This window comes from Crocodylus siamensis, chromosome 4 (assembly GCF_052110815.1).
Source record: "Crocodylus siamensis isolate JL-2025a chromosome 4, ASM5211081v1, whole genome shotgun sequence".
Lineage (NCBI taxonomy): Eukaryota > Metazoa > Chordata > Crocodylia > Crocodylidae > Crocodylus > Crocodylus siamensis.
The window spans coordinates 76,673,506-76,692,421 of NC_143398.1; the positions used below are offsets into that span (position 1 = coordinate 76,673,506).

The window sequence follows — 18,916 nt, forward strand, 5'->3', positions numbered from 1 at the left end:
TGACACTTTACTGAGGAGCTCCATAGTAAAGCACATGCGTAGATGTCCCCACAGATGCCCAAATAGCCAGATGCAGGATACTATATTTAGAGCTAGATAAGTGTCTCTTATGCTGTTTTACGATACCAAAATCAAAAATAGCAATTTTAGTTAGCAGCATTATGTAATTATATTTGCATTTATCAGCATTATATTTTTATGTATTTAGGATTTTTGGATCAATAACAAAGTTTCTTCCCAAATCCCATTCCTCCCTTCCTCCCCCCGCATGCAGTCATCTTTATCAAGAGAACATTATGTTATGCATACAAATTATAACATACATTTCATGAAAAACACCAGCCTGCTGTAGGACATGGAGCCAAAGTTTGTCCTTGGGTGGTTGTGCTGAACTTGCATTGATGTTCTACGTATCTGAGGACAGACTTTGGATCACTGAGTTTCCACTTTCTGACTGGTTTATTGCAAAACAAATACATAACATAAACGATGTATTATACTACAAGTGAATCAACAATTTCTCTTGTTAACCAAAATAGGCTTCTTATTCTACTTTTCGTCAAAATATTGACTTGTCGTTCATCATCATTTTTAAATCAGAAAATATATTCATTTAAGCAGTGTAAAATAAAGTTACCTTCCAAATTTGGTACATCATATTTTTATATAGTCAAATTTAGAACAGTAGTAAGTATAATAAATATAGCTTCTCCTTTTGCCTGTCACTGTTCCACTGATTTCAACTGACAGAAACATTGAGCTGGAAGGAAAGTAAACTTGGAAGGAACTGTGAATATATCATCACAGTCTTCATTTAGCAGAGCTACCAAATCATATACAGAAAATGATAGTAATTCAGTATTTTGATAGGTTGAGAACTCCACTTGTAGTACAATATACAGGAACCTTGAGATGCACAAGAATTTGTGGGTGATAAATTATCAAATTCATATAATGAGGTTTTCCATTTCAATTACACAAAAATCCAAGATATGTGGAACATACATTAGGGCAGGAAATGGTCCTTTGAATGTTATTCTCAATGCTCGTACCAGCAGCAACCGTCATCTGAAAAAGGGGGCAACAGAGAGTCCACTGAATTGACTGGAATTTTTAATGTGCCACAGTTTATTCAAATTACACCATAAGAAAAAGACAAAAAATCTTAATTTACATTCAAGCAAGATGACCTAATAATAATGTGCATCTGGATCAACTCAAACTTATAAAATATCAAATGCATTGTCCAATACTTGGGGGAAAATCCTGGTTTATGAGTGGCAACAAATAGATTAGCAGGGGTCTATCAATAAGATCCACAAAAAGTGAATACTAATGTCTGAAGCAATGACAGTCAGATAATTACAGAGGTGGAAATTACAGCTATTGGGTTATGTTTAATTTGAGTGTTCCACTTGTAGCAGGAATTCAGTCTCTTGATTATGTTTAATAACTGTAGGATGGCTCCTTCCTAAAATCAAAACATGTATTTTGGACAAATCAAAATGAATCTCAGAATTTAAAAATAAATCCATTAATTAAATTAAGAATTAAACCAATTTAAGCTCATTTAAATTCCACACCATTTCAGACCCCTTATTGTTTAAAATAATCACAATAATGAAATAATAGAAGGTCATTAACTTTCTCGATTATAGCTGCATGTCTTTGAAAGTTAATGCATCATCTGTGTTTGAAAAATATTTCTAGAATTAAGTAGAGGGTTGCCTTTTTCATTTATCTTTTTTCATAAAGTATTCTTCAGAGAAATTCAGAAAAGTAATCTGGCTGCCTGATAATCCTCCAGACTTCTTATTTATAAGATAGGAAATAAATATCATGAATTTTGCAAGGTTTTTTTGGTAGATTTTCAAGGATGTAGTTTCAGCTGCCCCAAGTGCCAATTTTAAATTAAACAATTATATGTTGACAATTTTTGGCCAAAAAGCAAGGCTTTCCAAATAATTATGATTAAACCACCAAATCTACATGTTGTACAACACATTCCATATACTTGTTTTTGACCAAGATTCATTGTTTCTAAAATGTAAAGATTGATTTAAGCATTACTCCTGTCAAAATTAATCTTGCAAGTAAGGAAATAGAATTCAGTATCTTCTTGGAATAGTATTTTTTTTTTATGTATTAGGAAAATAAATCCATGTAAAATACTATTTATGCCAACTTAAGTTTTTAAAAACCTATTTTTGGTGCAGTTTTGGCTACTTACTGCACAAGATATATAATCTATATATCTTCCCAGTGACTTAGGCTCCTGGCAAATGTTGTGTCAATCACGATATGTTTTTTTTCCCATGACATGAAACACTGAGCCACGTGCAAAGGACAAGGTATTGAGTGGGGGGAGGGAGGGGGAGGGAAGGGGCAAGGGGCATGCCAGCTTGTGCTGCTGTTGATAACCAGCTAGAGGAGTTTCTTAAGCTTAATACTGGCCAGCAACACAACTTCAGTAGAGACAGGCTTTCGCTAAGAAATGTCTCCTACCCTGTCCCATCCCCTGTCGAGGAACCAGAACCAGGCCAGGGAGTTGGTTGGGGGTGGGGAACTCCCTGTCCTGAACAGAGCCAGGCAGGCTGGTGATTGAGGATTCCTCCCCTCCCCTGGCCAGAAGGAGGGGGAGAGGGAGAACCCCTGTCCCCCACAAGCTGAGGCAGGCTCTCAGATCTGGGCAAAGAATGCAGGGATTCCTATGCTTGGCATTTTTGCTACCAGAGAGGCATTTCCCTGTGTTGGACAACACATGGGGTGGTGGAAAAATCTCACCCCCATACCAAGCAAGAGTTGTTCAAAGGAAATCCCTCCATGCCAATAAGTGAATGATGGGGGACTCTATAGGATGGGGAGGTATTACTCCCATGGCACAGAGCCAAGTGCCCATGGAAAACCCTGCTCCACATAGAGAAAGGGCTTTACCTGTTCCCACACCAAGCAAAGCATAGGGTAAAGGGGGTGGGAATTATACCCCCACCAGCATGGAGCTGGAAATACAGGGAAACCCCTTTTCTTATGTATAGCAGCACCAGAGCTTCCCTCCCTCTCCCATGCTGAGGAAAGGGGGGTGAAGGGGGAATTCTCAACTCTCCCACAATGGAGCTAGACATATGGGGATGCCCCTGTCTCATGCAGAAAAAGAACTGAAGATTCCCTCCCTCTCCCTGCACTGATCAAAGCCCCTTCCCTAGCATAGAGAACATACTGTGTATTCCCTCTTCTCCCCATGCTAACCTCTCCACTGTGGTCTGGTTTCCCTGTGTGCATGGCTCCATACTCCCTCACTCTGCACTTTGTTCTGTGCACAGCGAGGGAGGGAACCCCACTCCATGCTCCATGATGGGGAAGGGGTCTCCCCTGCACCTGGTTCTGTGCGCTGGAACTTTTATCCCCCTCCCTTTACCAAGTGCAGGGGAGCAGGAATCCCCAGGGTCTTGCACTGAACCTGAGGAGGGCTTTTTCCATTTTTTCCCAGGGTTATGGGAGGGAGAGGATGAGCGGGGAGGAATCTCCCACTACCTGAGAGGTTTGACAGACAAGGACTATGTTTACAGCCCAGGCTGCTGTTCCAGATAAAGGGGCTGGGGATGTGTGAGAGGAAACAATGCACCTTGGGAGGCTGAAGAACATAGCCAAGACCTGGAACATGTCACATATTCAAATTAAAGCTTGAAATAAACAAGCTACAAAAACCTGTATACATTTTCTCAAGCAACAACTTTGTAGCTGGTTGGCCATTTTTTAAGTTGGACTGTCATTTTTATCATACAATAATTACTTTGCACATGTAGCTGATGTAAATGCATCACTTAATTGCTTAATAAAGATAATGAGCATCAGGGTCTTTACTTACTCATCAAACAGGCATGTGCATAGCTGTAATTGTTTAATATCATCTACATGCTTTTATCAGACATCTTTACTTTATTAATATATTGCTGATTTACTTTATGTGTTTGTTATACTATTAAAATATTGAAAGATTTCTACATTTTTTCAGTTTCTTAATAAGACTTGCATTGCTGATGCAAACCTTTAAGATCTAAAAAACAGTCTGTCCACACATAAAAGAATCCTTGATTAACTGGAGGAAATTTCAGTTATTCAGATACCCACTATCTACTGTTCCTTTCTAAATGAGCATATGTGATATTCCAATATTTTAAATATTGTCAACAAATTACTTCTAGCTTTGTACCTCCTTGGTAAAATTTCAGTAAGAAGACATTATTTGCATTAAAAAGGATTGTTTCTATGCATAACCAGTTCACAGTCAATTCACAGATAAAGTGTAGCTGAATCTTTAACAAAACCACTATTCTGCATTTTTAAAGAAAAACATAGCATAATATAGATTTCAATTAGTACAAGGAAAGTTACAAATTAAATATACATTATATAACATTACATTTTCAGATTGTAATTAAAGATTGTTCATTTTAATTTACAAACCAGTCTCTACTATATAAGAAGAAAATAATTGAAACTGTATAAATTGTGCATATTTACTTTTATAAACACAATTTTCTCACATATTCTATGAGAAATGATTTTCTCATATAATAGTGATTTGTAATAAGTTTCAGCCCCACAAAAGACTGTATTTACAGCGTACTTTTGACTGCTGCATCTGACCTAGGTCAACGAATCTATCACCTTTGAGATGTGGTATTCTAAAAACTTTAACTTGTGTGTGTCCTCAGTCAATACCCCATGTATTTTTTAATATGTATCCCTTTCAAACTATAACATTTATGCTCTAATATAACATTAGGTTACGATGAAATAAACTGAAAATATTACATAATTGAAAATGAGTAATCCCTGACTTTTTCAGTTTTATAAGACAACTGTTTCTAGCTATGGTAATTTCCTGTTTGGTTAGCCTCGGTGACTAAAATGTAAAATTTAGGAGAAGACAAGTGAAAAAAGAAACTAAAAATACTAAAATATTTAATGAAATATTCCAGTAGAATATTTAGTAAAATATATCTAAAATATTTCTGAAAAATGTCATGTCATTTTTAAATAAGCATACACAAAATATCAGGTAATGCAATATAAAGATTTTTCTTAGAATAATTTGACATATCCACAGAACTCATTTATGCATTTAATAACTAATGTTGCCATACCCAACTCATCAAGCTCTGTATCATTTTATTAAGCATTTATTATAATAGCGACTACTTAGTTAAACCTATCACAGATTAGATTGTCAATGCTTCCTATTACAACCAAAACCTATGACACTGTAACTGATCTCCTTCGTGGAAAAAAAATAGTATGGTAACATGCTAAATGATACCATTAGGGAAGTGATTTACGGAGATGGAGCTGTATACATATATTGGGAATATCAGAAACATCCACTGCAAACCACATGCATAGAGTAAGTCACTAAGGCCATGTACAGGTATTAGGTTTCTACTGAGAGAATTGCCACTCTCCCAGCAGAAACTAGGTGTGTATAAGCATTCATTCAAAAAAATTCACTCTCCCAGGGAAAACGTGCCCCCTCCAGAAGAAAGACCTTCCAGGTTGACAATTGAAAGACCTTCCTTGTGAGGGAATTTCTCTCTCAAGAATGAACATCTATATGCTGCTCCACTATCTGTTCCACCCCTAATGTGGTCCTCAGAGGAATGAAGTAGCTCACAGTTGCTTCCCCACATTGGAGACTGCCAGCTGGGCAACTTAGCTGGTGATGTGAAGACAGGGAAGCATATCAGTCTCTGCTGCCCAGCTGGGTGACATGAGTAGCAACAAGAAGCCATTTCAAGGCTTTTGATGCCAGGAACTGTGCTCAGGAAGCCCCTCCCCAAGCCTGGCTCCTGGCCTGCTGGTTTTCTCTGGCTCCCCAGAATGGAAGGAACAGAAAACCACTGCTCCCCATGTCTTTCTTAGGCTGAAATCATCCTGGTCTTGCGAAAGTAAAAGGAGCAGAGGAAGGGAATGGTTTCAGGCTGAACATCTGGTACTTTCTCAAAAAAACCTAGGATACCTAGGTTTCAATCTGTAAAAGACTATATACAATAAAACCACAATATTTGTAAGCAAATACAATCTTTGCAGTAAAGGTGAAAGAAACTCTGGGTGCATCTACACGCTCATTAATGTGTTTTTGCTACTGAGCATTAAGTTTAGTACCTCTAATATGAGGTATTACATAAATGTGCATGAGGCTGCCCTAATGTGCAGTAGCAAAAGGGAACACCTTTTTAGTGATGCTTAACATACAGTAGACTAATTCTAAGGCATGTTAGCATATGAGCACTGTTTTTGCCATGACGCCTTAATGTTCAGTAAAATAGGCTACTGTACCTTAAAGCGCATGTATTGTTCATGTGCCCTCCATTTGAACAATCCTACAATTAAGCACCGGCTTTGTCAGCTGTCCTCGGACCCAGAGATTATTAAAACAATCATGGAAGACAATTGTCCTCGAGGGATTGCTGAAGAAGATTAAGCAAACAGACTCATTCTACAGTGCCGATGTTTCTAGATGGTCTTCAGGTGTATGGGAACATAATGAACAAAACTGTCTAGGAGGTTAAAAGGGTAGGATAATTCTACCAAGTCTGCTTGGGAAGAGTGGCTTTAAACTACCTACATAAGTACAGATGTAGGAAAAAGTATTTTTGGCTAAGGCTATAATTTCGACTACCACAGTCCTTAAACTGTACATCACAATGGCAAGCATAAGAATTATTCCTTGACTACTTAGGAATATCACCAAATATCAAATATCACTTCTTGTTTTTCATCTACTTATTTCTACTCATTTAGCATTTGCGGATATAATGGCCTTTCATCCAAGCCATTATATCTGCTCAATGCTGGAAAAGCTGAGCAACCGCATTGTTCAGAGAATGAAAAAGAAATAGAGCGAAATCTATCACCGCATACTAATGGCACTACATCCAATCTTCTCATCATCTGCCTAACAAAAGTGGTGACAAACTAGAAGGATCTGATATTATTTACAAGTAGTCATACTCCATTAACTTCCTGGCCATGTCCAAAAGCATGACAGCTATTCAAGTTCAACTCCACCAACAACCGCCAAGGTAAAAAAAAAACAAACCAAAAAAGCCCAAACTCATTTTTCATAGTCAGTGGAACCAGGGGATGCTGACAGCTCTAAAGAAACCATCTGATTTGATTACAGATCATTGAAACCAGAATCTTTACTGAACTTCACTGAAACAGATTAAGGACATCTGAGGACTCAGAACCTAGTGATCTGTTGCCATTGTAAGGCCTTGGCACTGTAGCTGAGCAACCAAGTCAGCAACACTCAACCCCTAAGCAGAACCAGCTAACGCTTAGCCTGCTGATTGGTTCTGGTTTTGCTTTAAAGAGTCTCAGCAGCACCTGGCACCTGCTGGGTAACAAACTAGCTTCAGTCTGTGAGTAGCTCTTGTACACATGCCTTCCCTGGGTCCTGTTCCTTCATTCTTGCCCATATACCCAGCCCCTCAACTTTGGACTTCGGAAGACTGTTTTGACTTTGGCTTGCCTTCTGACGTCTGCTTCTGGTAACCCCTTGGCTTAGCATGTGAACCCTGGTTTGATTTCAGCTACAGAATTCTGGTAGATGTTAAAACATCGATTTGATTGGGACAGGAGAATCCAGACAAGAATGTCACATCTGCATAGCAGGAGGCATGCTTTTTGGGATGAGGCATGAAATGCCTTTGATCCCAATCACACCAGTCCTATAGTGCCCAAGACAGGGACAGACAAACTGTCTGCATGGCTTTTAGGAGTCCCAGCGACCTAAGAGTATGACCGTGAGACTGGGGAGTCTCTCCACCATCCTAGAGTCCCTGTGCCTCAACATCTAAAAACCATAGGTTTAGCTCAACTCCCCACATCCTGGTATTTTCAAGTGCCTTGCAGAAAAGGCAGGAAATGTTGCCCGGCTCAAGGGCTGACTGGTTCCTGGTACATGGAACTCCTTGGCACATTCCACCAGGGAATCTTGCAACCCATTCTGAAACTGGGCAGTCAGTTTTCAATATCAGGACTATGGCTGCTCCAGTCCCAATGCTGAGCTCTGTCCCTGTGTTGATAATTAGCTGATTGTCAGCATGAGCATGGAAGAGCATGTTCAATTTATGGTACCATAAAATGAGCCACAAAGATGTTCTACATGTTTTGTAGAATATCTTTGTGACTATTTTCCCACTGAGTATCCAGGGGTCAAAAAAGAGCAGTGCAGAGAACAGCTGAATGTACAGTATGTGGCACTGCAGACATGTCTGTGGTGCCACATATCTCATGGCTGCACTCATCTAGACACAACCTATCTGTCCTTTACTTACATGGGCCTGTCAACCTAGAGAATTTTGACTATTTTTCATGTTCCTATAAGCTGGAAAACAATTTCAGTGCATATAAACATATCCACATGCATACCTGTTAAAAAAAATCATTGACTAGATACAATAGAACACAAGAGATTTCTACTTAATAAAAATGAAGTACAGCCTTCTGTTGATTCTCTGTTGTGCCCAATATATTCATTTTAACAATGGTGTTCCAAACACTGTATGTCACAAAGTCATCCCCAAAATAGGAGCATCTGGGGACATTTTTGGAATATGATGCATAGATTTCTTCCTCAATTAAGGTTACTGATACAGTGCCTTGTCTCTGTTTGCAACTAAAGTTAACCTGCATTTAGTTTTTATGGTTTTTACATTTTACAAACTGAGTTACTTTATATTATTCAAATATAAATGTATTCTTATGTTTTTATAGCATGCCTGAGATTAAGCAATATGGCAATTTTAAGTGTTACTCTTCAGACAATAACGCTCTCTTATGAAGGGAGAAACAATTGCTGAGAATTTACATGTGTGGTACTTACGCATAATGGCCAAAGCTACATGAGCTAAGGCAAGTTGTTGAGGCCCATGTGGACAAGGATGGTCTGTATTTCAAATGGAAGTAGTATTAGTAGGGAAACACGATCTTCTATCCAAATAGTTTTTTATTAGAAATGAGAGACTGCGGGTGCATCTACACATGCATTAACGCTACTTCCAATGTAAGGTGCTAAATACATGCATGTTAGGCTGCCTTAATGCACAGTAATGAGTATGCATGGTTTTTAGGTGACGCTTAATGTGCAGTAGCCTATTTTACTGCACATTGGCATAATAGTATGTTTTTTAATGTGGATTTCTAATGTGCAGTAAAATAGGCTATTGCACATTTAAGTGCACATGTAGACACACCCAGTATCTTTCTGGTATGAGGTTAGTACTCTTAATAGATGTAAGGATTTTCTCATATATACCACACCCCTGAATATAATATGTGCCATAGTTGTTACAGACATTTAGAAAAGACACAATTCTTGCTTTGCAGGACAGGTAAGTAACTGAACCACCATACTGGATCTTAGGCCACATACCAGGTCCGACTTCACATGCTGTTCCAGAGCCATATGCCAGGCTGAACTCAGTGCACTGAGTCTGGGACTTCACACTGGGCCTGGGGCCATCCAACCACTCCAAAACCATGTGTCAGGTCTGACTCCATGCAGTAAAATGGGCATTGGGGCCATATAAAAGGTCTGATCCCACATACCTAGTCCAAGGGCATGTGCTGGCTCTGGAGCTATGTTGCAGGTCTAACCCAAGCTTGGTCAAACTCCACAGGCTGGGTCCAAGGCCACATGCTGGGTCTGCCCAAGAAGCGCAGCAATTAATGTTGCAACAATAAGTGTTGCTCTCCCCCCCACCGCACCACATTTCTGTGCACATGAGGATCCCCTGTTCTCACATAATATGAGCACCCCAATCTTCACTAGCTGGTATTGGTGGAAGAAGTGTAGGCTATATTTGAGAAAGTGTTTTGTTTTGTTTTCTGAATTAGAATTGGATCAGGAAAGATGCCTGACCTACCAGACAGAAATAGAGCTCATTCTGGAAATTATACAGTATATTTTACCCTAGAATTCAACAGAAACATGCGCTTGAACAGAAAAGGAATAGTACTTAATAACTGCTTTGGGGAGTAAGTTTTGTCTAAACATTCAAGAGCTTTATATGGCTTGGTCCCCAAACTGGGAGGCTGGGAAGTGCAAGATGACAACTGTTTTCAAAAGATTCTGTCTCACTGTTAGTGAGTCAACTGCTCCATACCAGGGAAAAGATGCAGACATCATACTTAGTCCTTTTGCTTTTTTGACATATCGCTGTTTATCACCAACATATGGTCAATGTTTTTATTATTTCTCTTGTTTATGTAATAAAACCTTTCTGCTGTTTCTTACACCATATGCATTGCCTGTGGTAAACATGATTTTAGAATAATTGACTACACAGGCTCATCTCTCCTATGGGGAAGGGGAAGAAATGCAATATTTTTTGGCATCCTGGACAAAGGATATTATTCTTTAAGTCAGTGTTCTCCAACCTTTTTCAGTAGGAGATCACTTTTGAAATTTAAAAGCAAACCAAGATCTACTCTACCCCCTTCTTCCCCCGCCCCCGAGGGAAGGAGGGAGCAGATTGAGGCAGAGGGAGAAAAGATTATTTGGGGGCATGACCCCCCAGCAGGTAAGTCTGTGGGGGAAGGTGGGGGGAGGAGAAAGGGCTGTGACGGGGGACAGGGCAGATCAAGGCCCCAGCCCTAGCCCCACTCCCTCTCACTGCTGGGGCCTCGATGTACCCCCTCCGCGATGGTGGTGAGGGAAAGTTGGACTGGAGCAGGGGCAGACCCTGCAGCCGGGGCAGGGCTGAGCTGTGAGCAGCTAGTCCAGAGGGTATGGGGGGGCATGCACCCCAGGAAGACGGGGGGTGTGCGCCCTTGGATTTGCACACAGGGTGGGGGTGGGGTGGGCTGTAGCTGAGGGCTGGGGCCAGGCTCTTGGACTGCTGGGAAGAGCCTGGCCTGCAGCAGCAGCAGCATTGGGAGCAAGGCTATGGTGGGAGGGGGTGCTGTAGGCCCCTCCAACCTCCTCTCCCAGCCCAAGCACAGTGTAACCTTCCAGCGCCAGCCTGCAAGAGCAGCTGCCCCACCCTGTGCAAATCCCAGGCACACAGCCCCCATGCCCTCTGGTTGAGGAAGAAGCAGGCTGTGCCAGGGTGTTTCCAGCTCCACTACGCTTGGGGCGGGTGTTGGTGGTGCTGGACTGGGGGGGCCTGGGGAGCTACAGCAAATTTTCAGGTGGCTGCAGCACTCCCCTGTGGCCCCGCTCCCAGAGCTGCCTCTGCAGGCTGGGCTCTTCCCAAAGGCCTAGCCAATCCACTAGAAAGAGCCCAGCCCCAGACTGCAGCTGCAGCCTTCCCTGTACTATATGCAGATCTGGGGGTAGGCACATACTGTGCCCTCCAGGGGTGCCTGCCCCTCCTCTCTATGCCCCCCGAATGAGTGACTTGTGACTTTGTCCCACCCCATCCCCCCTGCAGGGCCTGCCCCTGCTCCAGCCCCACTCCCTCCCTCATCACTGCTGCAGCTACCCACATTGCCCCCCAGTTGCTGACTGGACCCTGCTGGTCTCTGGATGGGCTCAGCCTGGAGAAGAGCAGCAGCCCTGCAATGGCAGCCAGATAAGCAGGTTAGTCATTCCCTGCCTCTTCCCCTGGGGGTTGGATGTAGGATTCTTATGTTTCAATCCTTTAGGCCTCAGCTGGCCTGAACATGTGACCACTCCAAACTCAAGCTAGCAGTAACATGCATCAGCATTTGTCCCTCACAGTGTAAGGTGTAACAAGGCCCTGACATCAACACTACTACCTGGAGGCTTAAAAGTCAAGTTCATGTGATAAAAATCCCTAGATAAAAATACATAGAGTTTGTGACAGATTTCATGATTCCCAGTCCATGACATACACAAGAGCATCCTTTCTCTTTTTAGCCTCTGGGAACATATATTACCCTTGGATCCTTCTCTACCACTTCCAATTCATCATTCATCTAAAGGAAAGGTTACTTTGTTTTGCCGACGTAACCCAGAATGTTCAGACTACAAATTTATCATATATTTTCATAATTTTATCAAGTTCTCAATGCACAGAATTAGGAAAGGTATCATAACTCATTTTCAGATGAACTGAGTAACACAGTGAAACTGTGACCCCAAATCCAGCCCTGCCAATAAAATTTAACTCAAATATTACATCTGTAGCTGTACAAATATTGCATTTGTAGCTCTGCTCTCAGTTAAGTTCTACACAATTTCTTCTTCAGTCTTCCACGGTTTAATCAAGATGAACAAACATAACTGAGTAAAGAATTCAGCTCAATTAGTATGTCATCTAAGACATCTAATTAATACAATATTACCTAACTGTGATTTTAATGGGCAGTTTCTCACGGAAAAAACTTGTGATATTTTAATGTTTTTCATTGCTTTTGTGACGGGCATCTTATCTGCAACTGTCAGCTGGTTCTGTGAAGACTTTGATCTTTTGTTGTTATATCATTAAACCAAAATGGACATCGTTTCTTTTCTCTCCCCCCTCCAAAAATAAATCATTAATACAATGATTATGCTCTTCTAACCTCTTTTATCATGCAATTAAACACTAAGTCTAGTCAAACAGCATAGTAAATATAACTAGTGAATGACTGATCCCATATGATGAGATTTGTGTTAGTATCTCATTAGTATTAAAAGATTGTTTATTCCTTGTAAATTACATAAACCTATGGGAATCTCATTTTAAATCAAAACTAAATTGAAGTAATTGAATAATTAAGTAAATAATTACACTCTTATACTTGGATATTGATGGCAGGCATCACACATACTGAAATAAAGATAAGGAAAAAGAAAAACCCTCTTTATCTCAAAGTTCCTGAGCTTTCTTTACACACAGCGGCTCTCTACATTCCTGATAGAAACACAGCTTTGTAAGTTGCAGATCATGAATATTCTTGACTTGGGATATTTTACTACTCCCAGGGCACATATACAATGAGACATTTACTGAGGAGCTGCCTAATTATTTCAGCTACAAAGTCTCAGCCATCTACACATGCAGCCTTATTAGGTCGCAGTAAAGTAATTAACTCCACTGTAGGTTATTACTTTTAAACACAAGTACTATCTTATGGTGGCTTTCTTCAGTGCACAGCAGCACACATGTAGACGCTGACGGAGCTGGCTGGGGACCTGAGGGTGCTCCAGTGCAGGGGCTACCTGTGGCTAACCCCACACTGGAGTACCCTCATTCCCCAGCCAGCCCCTCTACAGCATGGTAAGCTGGGCCAGAGTAGCCACTGGGCCGGTAAACTGACCCGCTGGACCCTCTGCCAGGTGGGGCTGCTCCAACCTGGGTCAACATGCTGCAGTCCTAGGGGCATGTATAAATGTGGCACCCAGGAGCAATAAACTCCAGTATGATATGCACTGGAGTTTATTGCATCACATTAATTTAATGTGTATACACACCCCCACTGACCTACATGGATCTACTGATTTGTGAAGAATTACTTATGTGCATAAATATTTGTGGGCTCAGAACTTTAGTAGTTACTGAGATAGATTGCGTCTCCTCTACAGAGAACTTGTATTACATTTTCACATCAATTGCATGAGGATGCATTATGAAATTATACATGGAAAAGTATGTATCTTCAACAGTTCTTTAGAATTTTGAAATCCAGTTCATAACAACAGGGCTCCCTAATCATTTTCCTAGATCAGATTAATCATTTTGAAAATACATCATAAAGCAAAAGGTAGAATCTACCATGATTTAAACACTTTTTATAATGGCAAGATATTTTGTGATTTATTAAATGAATTTAAGTAAAACCAATTGAATACCAAATAAAGTCTTAGCAAAATAATTACAGTAAGATTATTTAAGTTTATTTAGCCCTTAAAATAACTCAAGATTTCTCCGTCAGTGTTAGACTCCAATATGCATTAGATAATGTATTTTCCTGATTAATGAAGTAATAAAAAACTCTCTCATTAAAAAGGCCATCCAAATAAGATGCTATTTAGAGAATTTTTTTTGCTGCTTAAGGTGGAAATTAGGACTTTTCAAACTTTGTGAAAGCCTGTGCTTTGTTTCAATATACCTTTCCATATAAACCACAGGAACAAAGCAAGTTTCCCTTTGATTAAAAAAAAGAACATCATGAAGTATAAGCATGGGAGTTTTTCACTGTCTTTGAAAGACTTGTGATGGATCTTGTGAAGAACAAGCTCAAAAAGATCATGGGTGTGGTAGACTGTGAGCTTTTGTGAAGACTTGGAGCTTTTATTCCTGTAATTATCATATTAATGCAGAAAGCCAAAATGTGAGAGCTATGTTTATATCAGTTGCATAACCAAATACATATAAAACTATATACCCCAGCAAAGGCATGGGGAGGGCTGGTTTACATTTCAGTTTACATTCTTGATCACCACTCTTTGACTAAATATATTTAAGTAATGTACTATTTCATTGGGTAATAAATGCCAATATAGTACAAAATTTACATCAGCATCTATGTGTATGCTTGAGTACATGCTGTGTGGCAAACTGCTCTATGGTGTACTGGAAGAAGGGTGAGAGAAGAAGAGCTGAAAACATGTTGGTAAGGGGTGTCATGTCTCCTCCCTTCCTGCTCTCCAGGGATGTAGAAGATGAAGAGGGGCTGAGGCTGTGTTAACCCTGCTTTAGCTGCACAGGATGAAGTGGCTGAACACCACAGAGGAATTATGAAACATGCAAACATGGAGGAGTTATGAAAGAGCCCAAGTGCACTCTGTATATGCAAGCAGAAATAACAGTGGCCAAGACATAGAATAAGGAAGCCTTTGTTAAGGCATGGAGTCATACTGAATGCATACTCACTGAACTAGTGAGCATTCTTTGTTAATGTCTGGGAGAAATGATCACCTCTTTGGGTTGCAGATAACCAGAAGATTGACGCACACTAATATTTTAAGAGTAGGGGTGCACAGATAGAGGTTTTAAGAGCCAATAACGAAGGCCGATTTTAAGGAAACATATTGGCCAACAGCAATCCAATACGCAGCTGGAAATCTCGGTTACCAGTATCGGGCTGGTAAGTCTGGTGTGGGGGGAAGGGTGGGGGGAGGAAAGGGATGTGGGGAGGGCAGATCGAGGCACCCACGGTAAAGAAGGGAGTGGACCATGGGCAGACACTGCTCAGCCAGGGTGGGGCGGGGAGGGACGTAGGATGGAGCCATGAGTGGCTATTCCAGGTGGCAAGAAGAGGGGAAAGTATGCATCCCAGGAGGGCATGGGGGGTGTTTCTCCCTGGATCTGCATGGAGCAAGGGCAGGTTGCTGCTACAGGCTATGGCTGGGGCAGCACCAGGCTCTTCCTGGTGGGGGCTGGGCTGGGCTACACTTGGGGCAAGCAGCAGCAGTGCTAGGAAAGGGCTACGGAGGGGGCTGCAGCCACCCCAAAATTTGCCATAGCACCCCCCCTGAGTGCAGCTCAACCCCCACTGGGAAGAGCCCGGCACTGCCTTGACTCCAGCCCGCAATGACAGCCCACCCTGCCCTGCGCAGGTCCGGGGGCACACATCCCCCATACCCTCCTGGGATGAGCAGGGTGGCAAGCCACTCCACCCAGACAAGCCATGACTCTGTCCAATGCTCTGCCCCACCCCACCCAGGCTGAGCAGAGCCTGCCCCAGCCCCACTCCCTCCCTTGCTCCCCAGGAGGCCTTGATCTGCACCCCGCCATGCCCCGTCCCTCCTGCTTCCACCACAATGGACTTACCAGCCAGGTGCTGGTCTCCAAGCTGCCAAGGTGCACTCCTGGCCATGTGCATGCTGCAGCTGTGTGCATGCACGGGGCATTTATTAGCCTCAGTATCGTCTGCATCAGGCAAAAAAGCCAATTTCTGATACTTCCAATTTTCCCTATATCCGTGCTGATCCAATATGAAACCAATATATTGGTGCACCTTTATTTAAGAGAGTATTCATTCTGTATGCATTTTCAGAGAAAATCCAGCAAAAAGGCTTAATTAAGCATTTTTCCCATTACCCACAAAACTAAACATAATTCTGCAAGCAAGTTAAATCATCATCTGTAACAATGATTAAGAACCTAAAAATAAATGTTAAGAGTGTTACAGCTCTTTCTAGCTTCTGTTGGATTTTTTCTGAAGATGGTTATCAATATTTATATTTAAGTATATTTTACAATCATTACTGTAAGCTGTTTAGTAAATAACTGCAGTAAAATTCAAAACTACAGCCAAACACAAAGAACTTTACTTCATATTTTAAATGGTGACTGCATAACTGAATTTACAGTCTGCGACTACATTTAAGGATGCTTGTTAAGACACTGTTAAATTACACCAAATACTGTATTAAGATTTTATAGTCCTATGATTAACAGAATTATCAAGTTGCACAGCTGGGAGGGATACTTCTATTTACACATGTATGTAAAAGAATCCTTTTTCTAATTGTAACGAAAATCAAATGGTTTGATGTCATTATATGAAGATCTTCAAAAAAAAATACTCCTTGAAAATGATGCTCACATCATGTAACAGAATTAAATAGGAAATAAAACAACATTCTCACTATCCTACATATTAGAGCAATAATATCTCTAGAAATCAGATTTAATCATAACAGAAGATTTCAATTTTCATGAGAAAGTAATTATTTCTGGTTTACATATTTATTAGGGCTGTCAAGCAATTAAAAAATTGATCACAATTACTTGTGTGATTTAAAAAATTAGTTGCAATTAATCATGATTTTAATTGCACAGCTAAAAACTCATAATTATACATAGAGAAACACAAAATTATGCAATATTTATGCACATACTTTGTATGTTTGGGGGTGGGTGTGGAAGGAATTTGTGAAGGTGTGGGGGGTTGTGGGCCTGTGTGTGTGGTTTGGAGTCCAGGGGGGAGGTGGTCTCTGCATGCCAAGGCAGGATTCAGGGTGCTGTGGGTCAGGAGTGAGGGGCAGCAGCAGGGCTGGGGGGGGATGTGACTTGGGATTGAGTGGCAGAGGCATATCACTTCCCCCCAATCATATTCCCCCCACTCCAACCACAGGTTTCCCCTTCTTTGAAACTGGAAATATGGTAACCCTACAGGAACGCAACCTAGCAGCATGTAGAACAGCATCCAGTAGGTAAAGTCTGTGGAGGGCAAGGGGTGGGGGAAGAGAGAAGGAGTGGGGAGGGGGCAGATAGAGGACCCCATGATGAGGGAGGGACTGGGTCGGGGGTGGGGTGTATGCAGTCCTAGGGCTGGGGCAGGTTGTGGGATGGAGATGTGGGAGACATGTCCAGGGACGTGGTGGGGGGGAGGCGCAGCTCCCTGCCACTGTGTCCACCTCTGGGGGAGGCATAAGTGGCATATACCACCAAGATTTAAGCATGGAGCAAGGCAAGCTGCCCACTATGGGCTGGGGCTATGGGCCCTGCTACCTTTGTCCTGGGAGCTGTGCGCTGGCTATGTTGTGTGTCCCCTGCTTGCCCAATGGCAGGAGGCACAATACGGTGCTGTGCGGCTCCTGGGGCAAAGGCAACAAGCTGCAGTGCTCCAGACTGCACACAAATCTGGGGGGCACATGCCCCCCCATGCCTCCCCCAGGGGTGTGCACAGTGGCAGGGAGCTGTGCCCCTGGACAAACTTCTCATAGCTCTGTCCCACAGCCTGCTCCAGCTCTGGGGCCCCATTCACCCCAGCCTCTGCCCCACTCCCTTCCTCACTGTGGGGGCCTCATTCTGTCCCCCGGCCCTTCCCCTCCACAGACTTACCTGTTGGGCACTGCTCTACATGCAGCCAGGTTGCATTCAGCCAGGGTGTGTGTGTGTGTGTGTGTGTGTGTGTGTGTGTGTGTGTGCATTCCCATGCATAAGTGTGCACATTCGCAGCCCTGCCCCACCTTACTGCTGCAGCAGCCCAGAGTCAGCACCTGGGCTGCTCTGCAGTCCTCTGCACTGCCAGTGCACCCTCCCTGGGTGGCCTGCAGCAGTGGTGGCAGCAGAGAGGAACCCTGGTGTGGGCTCCAAAACCATGTGTGCGATTAATATATTTAAAAAAATTAATGCAATAAGCAATTAATATGTTAATTGCACACATTAACAGTGATTAATTGACAGCCCTAATATTTATGTGGCTTTATATACCCTAAAAGGATGCCTGTTCATACACTATATCCATCCTTGCTGTAATTAAAAAAATTCTTACTGAGAAAAAAATAAAAACTAGATAAAAACTAGATATAGTGTCACCTATATCTTCCTGTATCACTGAAATACAGGGGAAAAATATCCTCACAGAGAAAAAACAGAAGAAAGGAGACTACAATGTAAAATACATAAATTTACCAACAGCAGCATTTTTTTAAAAGGACCAAAATACGCAGATTCCACCACAGGTTCATATTTTTATCATATCTTTAATCATAGAAAGATAAGCTTCAGTAATACCTTTAGTTTAAAATAATTTAAACTTAATATCCAAAATATAATCCATTATGATGTAACAAAATACTCTGCACTGATTTGGAGTTCAAAATTAATTTTATATTTTAAATGGAATATTTTCAGCCTATCCATTCCTCTTACGAAGACATAAAAGTAAGCTGTCAACACAGTGGAATCACAGGGCACCATGCATATTAGCAGATATATAAAGAGTAGTGAAAGTTGTCTAAAACACATTTCTTTTGAAATGATGAAAAATAATTACTTTAAACTAAGCCCGCTGGGGAATGGGGGGACTACTGCCACTGCTGGCACGCTGAGCGACCCTTGCAAAGCCAGCAGACCAAGGCACTTAAGGGAGCCCACCCCTGCCCCAGCCCTGGCACAATCTGTGGGTAAGGCAAGAGCCCCCAAGGGCACACTTGCCTGCCTGTACACTAATGCCAGGAGCCTGGGTAACAAGCAGGAGGAGCTTGTCCTCCTGCTCAGTGCAA

General features: G+C 41.8%; 1 protein-coding gene across 2 annotated transcripts in view; it reads right to left on the reverse strand.

The window, feature by feature from the left end:
• The window catches only part of PPFIA2 (PPFI scaffold protein A2), a 600,314-nt gene that overhangs the window by 319,375 nt on the left and 262,023 nt on the right, over nt 1-18,916 (reverse strand). For both annotated transcript variants that reach the window (XM_090042615.1, XM_090042614.1), the window contains exon 3: nt 1,006-1,068. In XM_090042615.1, coding sequence (XP_089898741.1) covers nt 1,006-1,068 — 63 coding nt within the window. The remainder of the gene's footprint in view (nt 1-1,005; nt 1,069-18,916) is intronic.